Here is a 10,000-nt window from a genome sequence, read left to right as displayed (position 1 = left end):
TGTAGACCTGGAGTTTCCCCATTATCTGATTACTGTCTGACTCATGTAGACCTGGAGTTTCCCCATTATCTGATTACTGTCTGACTCCTGTAGACCTGGAGTTTCCCCGTTATCTGATTACTGTCTGACTCATGCAGACCTGGAGTTTCCCCATTATCTGATTACTGTCTGACCCATGTAGACCTGGAGTTTCCCCATTATCTGATTACTGTCTGACCCATGTAGACCTGGAGTTTCCCCATTATCTGATTACTGTCTGACTCATGTAGACCTGGAGTTTCCCCATTATCTGATTAATGTCTGACCCATGTAGACCTGGAGTTTCCCCATTATCTGATTACTGTCTGACTCCTGTAGACCTGGAGTTTCTCCATTATCTGATTACTGTCTGACTCATGTAGACCTGGAGTTTCCCCATTATCTGATTACTGTCTGACTCATGTAGACCTGGAGTTTCCTCATTATCTGATTACTGTCTGACTCATGCAGACCTGGAGTTTCCCCATTATCTGATTACTGTCTGACTCATGTAGACCTGGAGTTTCCCCATTATCTGATTACTGTCTGACTCATGTAGACCTGGAGTTTCCTCATTATCTGATTACTGTCTGACTCATGCAGACCTGGAGTTTCCCCATTATCTGATTACTGTCTGACTCCTGTAGACCTGGAGTTTCCCCATTATCTGATTACTGTCTGACTCATGTAGACCTGGAGTTTCCCCTTCATCTGATTACTGTCTGACTCCTGTAGACCTGGAGTTTCCCCATTATCTGATTACTGTCTGACCCATGTAGACCTGGAGTTTCCCCATTATCTGATTACTGTCTGACTCATGTAGACCTGGAGTTTCCCCATTATCTGATTACTGTTTGACTCATGCAGACCTGGAGTTTCCCCATTATCTGATTTCTGTCTGACTCATGCAGACCTGGAGTTTCCCCATTATCTGATTACTGTCTGACTCATGTAGACCTGGAGTTTCCCCATTATCTGATTACTGTCTGACTCATGCAGACCTGGAGTTTCCCCATTATCTGATTACTGTCTGACTCATGCAGACCTGGAGTTTCCCCATTATCTGATTACTGTCTGACTCATGCAGACCTGGAGTTTCCCCATTATCTGATTACTGTCTGACTCATGCAGACCTGGAGTTTCCCCATTATCTGATTACTGTCTGACTCATGTAGACCTGGAGTTTCCCCATTATCTGATTACTGTCTGACTCCTGTAGACCTGGAGTTTCCCCATTATCTGATTACTGTCTGACTCCTGTAGACCTGGAGTTTCCCCATTATCTGATTACTGTCTGACTCCTGTAGACCTGGAGTTTCCTCATTATCTGATTACTCAATGCCTGTAAACGTTTTGCTCGGATTACTGACAAAATCTGATTTTCTGCAGTTATCAGATTATATAGAGCATGTGCTCAATCACTGTTGTTTTTAATAGTTGCGATCCTGAAATTGGGGTCCTGCAGCCCCCTCAGCGTCCCAGTGTCTCCTCCTCGATGCTGCCGTTTAGTCTGATTGCAAGGCTAATCCTACTTCTCTATTCTTCTGGGTGAAATTAAAAAATCTCAAAAGGCCACACTGGCGCGCTCGGCCTTGAGAGACTCTCCAGATCCTCCCAGCCACTCGACTCCAGAGCACCCCCGCCTCATCCTAACCCACCCTCCGTCCCCCACTCTCACTCATTCACACTGATGTCTCTGCTTAAAGGCTCTTTGGCTCTCATTCATCCATTCATTCAGCTCCCGAAAAAATGTCACAGCCCCCCTCGAATAATCCCCCCAGTCTCCGAGGGGCTTTTCACAACATTTACACACAGACAGTGTCGCCGCGAGGCTCTTCTGAGAAACGCTGAAGACTCGAGCATCTGCAAAACACCTAACGCCTGCAGCACAGCAGCTCCTCATCTGTGTGAGAGGGAGTGAGTGTGAGGGAGAGGGGAGTGAGAGAGGTAGAGGGAGAGAGAGTGAGTGAATGAGAGAGTGAGGGGGGAGTGAGTGTGAGGGACAGGGAGGGAGAGAGAATGAGGAAGTGAGGGAGAGGGAGTGAGAGAGGGAGTGAGAGAGGGAGTGAGTGTGAGGGAGAGTGAGTGAATGAGGGAGAGTGAGTGAGGGAGAGAGGGTGAGTGAGCGAGTGAGTGAGTGAGAGAGAAGGAGAGGGAGTAAGTGAGAGAGAAGGGGAGGGAGTGAGTGAGAGAGAAGGAGAGGGAGTAAGTGAGAGAGAAGGGGAGGGAGTGAGTGAGTGAGGGGGGAGTGAGTATGAGGGAGAGGAGGGGAGTCTGAGGGGAGAAAGAAGAGAAAGAGGGGGAGAAAGGAGGGAGAAAAGGAGGGGGATAAATGAGAGGGAGGGGGAGAAAGAAGAGGGAGATAGTGAGGGAGAGAGAGAGGGTAAGAAAGGAGAGAGAGAGGTAGAAACGAAAGAGAAAGAGAGGGGGAGAAAGGAAGGAGGGAGAGGAGGAGAGAGAGAAGGAGGGGGAGAAAGGAGAGAGAGAGAGAGAGAGGGAGGGGGAGAAATGAAGGAGGGAGAGGAGGAGAGGGAGGGGGAGAAAGGAAGTAGGAAGAGGAGGAGGAGGGAGAGAAGGAGGGGGAAAAGGGAGAGAGAGAGGGAGGGGAGAAAGGAGAGAGAATGAGCGAGAGAGGAAGGGGAGAAAGGAAGGAGGGAGAGGAGGAGAGGGAGGGGGAGAAAGGAAAGAGGGAGAGGGAGGAGAGAGAGAAGGAGGGAGAGAAAGGAGAGGGAGAAACAAGAGAGAGAGAGAGAGAGATCACATATATCACTGCCCATATAGAGGAGGAGAGAGAAGTAGAGTGAGAGGGAGGGGGAGAGGGAGGGGGAGAAAGGAAAGAGGGAGAGGGAGGAGAGAGAAGGAGGGGGAGAAAGGGAGAGAGACAGGGAGAAAGGAGAGTGAGAAAGCAGAGGGAGAGAGGGAGGGGGAGAGAGAGAGAGGAGGAGACATAGAGAAGGAGGGTGAGAAAGGAGAGGGAGAAACAAGAGAGAGAGAGATCACATATATCACTGCCCATATCACAGCCCATATCACAGCCCATATCACTGCCCATATCATTGCCCACATCATTGCCCACATCACTGCCCATATCACTGCCCATATCACTGCCCATATCACTGCCCATATCACTGCCCACATCATTGCCCACATCACTGCCCATATCTCTGCCCATATCACTGCCCATATCACTGCCCATATCACTGCCCATATCACTGCCCATGTCTCTGCCCATATCTCTGCCCATATCACTGCCCATATCACTGCCCATATCACTGCCCATATCACTGCCCATATCACAGCCCATATCACTGCCCATATAACTGCCCATATCTTTTTTTTAAGATTGCCTATTATTAACTGTAATAAAGTTTTTATCTTAAATACATTCTGAACGTTACACGTTTATGTGGGAGCAGATATGACTGTTTATTAAAGTAAGACTGAATGAGGTGATGGAAAACGTGAATGCCTTTTTACATGGTGTACATTTAAAACATCTAATCACTCCCCATAAAGCTAAGCTCCAAAATCAGCCCCATTTGAATTCATCATGGTTATGATGTCAGAACAGACCCTTCTGTGTATATCAGTCTTAAAAGAACGGTAAGAGAAACATTGGATGGCGTAAGAGGGTTTGAATGGCCACGCTAAAGTGAATTGGCACACAGAAAAGTATATAAAAATTAGAAAGTTGGCCCTTTAAATGAATGACGTAATTAAATGGAGGTTGGTGGTGGTGATGGTGATGGTAATGATGACGGTGATGATGATGATGATGATGATCTGTGTCCTCAGGTTCAGTGTGGACGAAGGACATACATGGAGTGTCCACAACTTCACCAGCACGTCTGTGTTTGTGGACGGCCTGCTGAGTGAACCTGGAGACGAGACCCTCGTTATGACGTGAGTGCCGATACGCATGATTCTCACCTTTACCCAGTAAAGCCTCCTGACCCTCAGTAAAGCCACCTGACCCTCAGTAAAGCCTCCTGACCTTCAGTAAAGCCATCTGACCCTTAGTAAAACCACCTGACTCTCCCCTCCACCTGACCTTCAGTAAAGCCTCCTGACCCTCAGTAAAGCCACCTGACTCTCACCTCCACCTGACCCTCAGTAAAGCCACCTGACCCTCAGTAAAGCCACCTGACTCTCACCTCCATCTGACCCTCAGTAAAGCCACCTGACCCTCAGTAAAGCCTCCTGACCCTCAGTAAAGCCACCTGACCCTCAGTAAAGCCTCCTGACCCTCAGTAAAGCCTCCTGACCTTCAGTAAAGCCTCCTGACCCTCAGTAAAGCCACCTGACCCTCTTTAATAAAAAGAAAAAATAAATAGACTGCGAGAATAAAGTCATAATGTTTTTGAGAAAAAAGTCTTACTATTTAAAGAATAAAGTTGTAGAATTACGACATTAAAGTGGCATTAATACCAGAAAAGGACGCAATAAACATTTTTTTCTCTAATTATTATTTTTTTTTCTCTAAATAGTACGATTTTATTCTCAAAATATTAACTTTTCTCTAAGTATTGCTTTATTCTCAAAATAGTGCCACTTTTTTCTCAAAACATTATGACTTTATTCTCAAAATATTATGACGTATTTCTCGAAATATTACGACTTTATTCTCAAAATATTACGCCGTATTTCTTGAAATATTACGACTTTATTCTCAAAATATTATGACGTATTTCTCGAAATATTACGACTTTGTTCTCAAAATATTACGACATATTTCTCGAAATATGACTTTTTTCTTGAAATATTACGGCTTTTTTCTCCGAATAGTGTGACTTTCACTGTTCACTGAGATTGTTATGCTGACAATAGAATTTCCAGATAAAGAAAGCTTTGCATTAAAGTAGGGAGGCAGTGTTTTCACTGGTGGTCCGTAGACTTTTGGCCCCCTCTGTAGTTTGCCGCTTGTCATGAATTACTTATGTAAGGATCATGTGGCCTTGTGAGCACTGCACGTTTAGTCTGTGGCTATTTCTGATATGCGTTACTCTCATCCATCTCACAGAGGCAGAATAGCAGGCGCCACCGCTGATCCCCTCGTTAGTGTCCTCGTGGATGGTGGACTTTGAGGCGGTGTGATTAGTGTGATCCGCCAGCTCTTCCTGAACATGTAGCTTCATCTCACCTCCCCACCCACAGAGTGAAAGGAACAGTAATTGTCGATAAGAATTGTGATTTTAACCGCCAGGGAGAAACCAGGGGAGTCAGGTTTGATTGGGGTCAGCGGGGACGAGGGCCGGTCAGCGTCCCCATGGTGATAGAAGGGGCTTGTTCAGTGTGTGTGCGTGCGTGAATGAGGGATTGATGGCTGCTGTGATAGGACTGGGCTTTTTTTTGGTGCTGGGAGTTCGATTTTTAGTGGTGCAGAACTCTAGCTGATAATGAAGTGTCGTGACAGAGGGAATCGCTCCAAGGACGAAAAGGAGAGCAGAGGGACAGATCTGTCCTCAGCCGGCTGGAAAACAAAGGCATACAAATCAAGATTTTTCTTATTTTGCCAAGAGGCTACTATTATTTTCATGGTCAACAGGCAGAAACGGCAAATCAGTGGTGGAACGTTTGGCTCTGAACCCACATATTGATTGCTGTACAGAATTTAAAAGCTGGTAATTAGCGAGCCTTTGATACATAATTTGAAGTTATTTATCATTAATTGGTTACAGCGCAGCTGACCGAAGGGAGGAATTTTCCGATTTTCAGACCAGCGCGCGGTCAGCTAAAGCTTAATTGAAGTAATCTTAATAACTAGAAGCTTAATTGAAGTGTGGACTGTTAAATGGGTTGTGCTTCAGAGAGCTGGCGCTCTCCCGGATGATCAGAGGGTCTTAACACTTCACTGGACCCCCGTTCATGCTTAACTTAAACACAGGGCTCCATCTAGAGGCAGCAGCAGTTATTTCATGGTTGGGCATGAGGCAGTGGAACCTCTATAGCTGATTCAGTCTTTTGTGTGTAGCTATGGAGTTTAAAAGGCAAGGCACTGATGTAAAGGCCTACTGGAGTGAGACCGGCACTCATTAGCCACATTTGTCTGTTTGTGTCCGAATGAACTGTTCCTAAGATGAGCGACCGGACGTTGTGACGTCCTGTGAAGTTCACGGCCCAGTAGTCTCACTTTCTGATGAATGGTGAGAACGAGTTTGGTTTGAAGCCAAACCCAATGTTTTCCAACAAGCCCATATGTTCTCCGCCAATTAACACTGGTTGAGTTGACCCTTAAACCCAGAGAACAATGATTCTCCAATGAATCCACTCATTGAGTTGGTGTGTTCTGCCAGTATGTGATTCTCTTGAATGTTCTTTCCCATTGACAGTGGTTCATTGGCGTGTTGGTTCCTATTCTAGAACATTTAGTAGCCAACTACCTACAACAAATTGCTTAAAGCGTTCTTTGCATGGTGGAATGGTTCTCCAGACTAATGGAGAATGTGTTGTATAGGGTTCTACATAGAACCTTTATTAAAAGGACAAGAGGTTCTTCTACTTCAGCCCACAGCACAGCAACCCAACATTTTACCACAAACTAGGATTTCAGGCTATCATGGTCAGCCTTGCTGAAGAAGGACAAGGTTTAAACCTAAGGGCTCCACTTTCCATTGGGAATTGGTTTAATGATTTCCAAAAGAGACCACTAGTTTCAAGTCAAGTACATTTAGAACCAGTGAGCACACTTGCCCAGAGTGGTGGGCAGCCCAAACTGCAGCGCCCGGGGAGCAGTTGGGGGTTAGGCGTCTTGCTCAAGGACACCTCAGTCACGTGCTGTCGGCTCTGGGGGTCAAACCAGCAACCTTCCGGTCACAAGGCTGGTTCCCTAACCTCCAGCCCATGACTGCTACACCATGAGAGTAACGCAGTTTCAGTTCACTGTATGTCCAGTATATATTGTACTACTGACAATAAAGCTGACTTAACTTGACTTGACTGACTTGACTGGCTTGCCATGGTGTGGAATCAAACCCTAGTCTTAACCACTATGCTTTACCAACTGGGGATGATATACCAATTACCAAATTAGAGGTGGGCTGTTGATCCTAAAACCACCCTATAGAAAAAGTCTTGCTACAAGCAGATGTAAATTTAGCTACACTCTTAAAAAGATGGTCCTTCAAGGGTTCTTCAGTAACAAATACTCAAAGAACCATTTGCATGCTGAAAGGTTTCTTTGCCTGAAATGGTTCTCCAGAATGAGGGAGGATGTATTGAATATTTTTGAAAAGGGTTCTATATAGCACAAAGAGTTGGTATGATGTCAAGCTAGTAACAATAGAAGAATTCTTTCTGGTGCTGTATAGAACACGTTCTCCATCAATCCAGAGAATCGTTCACCATGCAAGGAACCCTTAAGGCATGCAAATGGTTCATAGAATTTAGAACCGTTGGCCAACTGTGTTTTGCTCACAGAGGAATTAGACCTCCGCCTTTAACCCATCCTTGTAGTGAAACACCCACATACATGCACATTAGGGGCAGTGAGCACACTTGCCTGGAGCGGTGGGCAGCCCTATCCACAGCGCCCAGGGAGCAGTTGGGGGTCAGGTGTCTTGCTCAATGGCGCTTCAGTCATGTACTGTCAGCTCATGGGATCAAACCGGCGACCTTCCGGTCACAAGGCTGGTTCCCTAACCTCCAGCCCACGATCTGTCAGTTTAGGCTCTGTCCCTCTCTTTTTCCAAACGTCTTTACGTTTGTCTAACTAATGTGTTTGTGTGTGTGTGTGTGTGTGTGTGCAGAGTGTTTGGTCATATTAGCTACCGCTCTGACTGGGAGCTGGTGAAGGTGGACTTCCGTCAGTCCTTCCCCAGACAGTGCACAGAGGATGACTACGACTCCTGGAAACTCACCAACCTGCAGGTATTGCCGATCGCTTCAAACGTCCAAGTCCAACCTCTGGAGCTTCTCTTGTTACTGGACACAGTAAATTCACAGGCTGCCAGTTCTACAGCAGTCGATTGATTGAAGGCCTTGGTTTCTGCTTGATGCTGTGAAGTAACGTCTTGTTCGTTCCACAGGGAGAGCACTGTATCATGGGCCAGGAGCGAACCTACAGGAAAAGGAAGGAGTCATCTCTGTGCATTAAGGGAAAGAGCTACACATCAGCGCTCACAGCTAAACCCTGTCAGTGCACTGAGAAAGACTTCAACTGGTACAGAACCTCCTGCCTCTCCATCAGTACACTGGGTCTCTTTGTACACGAGGCCACTATGAGTGGTGAAGCAGCGGCAGATAAAAGGCTTTTCTTGCATTGACAGACAGTGTTTACTGAAGAAAACCCTGTCTAAGCGTGTGGACTCGTTTCATAACATCAGATCGTGGTGTTTGTCCTTTTCTATAGCGAAAGCATATCAAGCTTTAAATAAGACAAAATAAACGGACTTTACACACACTGGCCACTTTATTAGAAACGTCTGCCTTATACTTCACCATTGGTCACCTTATTCAAAACAACTACTTTGTGCTTCCATTACTTGGTCACTTTATTGGAAACACCTTGTTCTTACACTCACTGGCCATTTTATTAGAAACACCTACCTTGTGCTTCCACTAACTGGCCACTTTATTAGAAACGCCTACTTTGTGCTACTACTCACTGGCCACTTTATTAGAAACACCTACTTTGTGCTTCCACTAACTGGCCACTTTATTAGAAACGCCTACCTTGTTCTTCCACTAACTGGCCACTTTATTAGAAACGCCTACCTTATTCTTCCACTAACTGGCCACTTTATTAGAAACACCTACCTTGTTCTTACTTTACAGGCTGTTACATGTTGAGTTACTAAATAATTCTGGTTTATCAGTAAAGGAGACTCATATGTTTTGTAAATGTTGGGGTTTTTTGTGTGTTGTAGTGATTACGGGTTTGAGAGGGCTCCTAGTCTGAAGGCAGAAGGTGACCACTGTTTCCCCGATTTCTGGCACGATCCAGACGCTCCACCCGATAACTGCCATTTGGGGCACACCTACGAGTCTAGCACAGGGTAACACACACACACACACACACACAGTAAGTGGTGGGATTTCAGCTGTGTTAAGCAGAGCATGACTGTAGGAAGGGGGCTCTCCAGGGGTCTCTCATTCTGAAAACAGGACACACACACATGTACACCCACGGTTTTACATGAAGCTCATCCTATGTGGAAATGTGCTGGAGGCAGCCACTGTACTGAATACTAAGCAGGACACACTCCGGATGTATTTAAATCACATGCATGTTGGAGAATCTGACCGTTGCTTTCTTTTTATCTTCAAATGTGTTCAAACAAGCTCAGCATAAGCTCATCATCATGTTAATCATCACCGTCACATCAAAACCTCGTCATCATTTGAAAACGCTGGCTTCTCTTTATGTTGAGTGAACATTGCGTGGCATGTGGACCCACTGGAACGGCTCCAAAAGGACTTGGATATCGTCGCTGTCAAAATAGCACCTCGCGTGCCCATTTTTATCTTTATTTATTTAGCCACACTATATAATTTAAAAAATGCCAACTTCCCTTTCGTGGTATATGGTCCAATAAAAATGTGCCACGGTGATTTAGAATAAAATCTTGTTACATTAATGGAAATTTCTAATTAATCTGCAGAACCTGCCTGTTTTATATTCACTGTTTTTGTGATGTCATGGAAAACAGGCTATTTACATAAATCTGCATGCCGCAATTTACCCCCGCCCACTCATAATGAAGTTACAAGGTGTGTTTCAGCCCAGGCTGCCTTTAGAATGAGGCACAGCCAATCAGAACAGAGCTCATTTAAATATATCAGTGTTTAAGGCCCAGTAACAAAAACAGCCTGTTTAATTCTGAGAGATAAAGAGAAGAAAAGAGAAGAAAGCGGTCATGAAGAAACGAATAATGACTGGTTCTGGTACATAAAATCCCACAAACATTAAACGAGGGCCACACCACTTTATTATGTTTCTGAGAAATGAAATACTCATCATGACAGTGACAACATGTCTGAACCC

At 45.4% G+C, this 10,000-nt stretch overlaps 1 protein-coding gene across 3 annotated transcripts in view; it reads left to right on the top strand.

Annotated features, from left to right (window-relative positions):
* Positions 1-10,000, top strand: part of sorcs2 (sortilin-related VPS10 domain containing receptor 2) — a 473,194-nt gene that overhangs the window by 419,785 nt on the left and 43,409 nt on the right. For all 3 annotated transcript variants that reach the window (XM_037547570.1, XM_037547568.1, XM_037547564.1), the window contains exons 14-17: positions 3,814-3,921; positions 7,764-7,884; positions 8,043-8,176; positions 8,883-9,011. In XM_037547570.1, the coding sequence (XP_037403467.1) occupies positions 3,814-3,921; positions 7,764-7,884; positions 8,043-8,176; positions 8,883-9,011 (492 nt within the window). The remainder of the gene's footprint in view (positions 1-3,813; positions 3,922-7,763; positions 7,885-8,042; positions 8,177-8,882; positions 9,012-10,000) is intronic.

This window comes from Pygocentrus nattereri, chromosome 2, assembly GCF_015220715.1.
Source record: "Pygocentrus nattereri isolate fPygNat1 chromosome 2, fPygNat1.pri, whole genome shotgun sequence".
Classification (NCBI taxonomy): Eukaryota; Metazoa; Chordata; class Actinopteri; order Characiformes; family Serrasalmidae; genus Pygocentrus; species Pygocentrus nattereri.
Note: the sequence above shows the minus strand (reverse complement) of the source record. Positions and strands in the feature narration are given on the sequence as shown.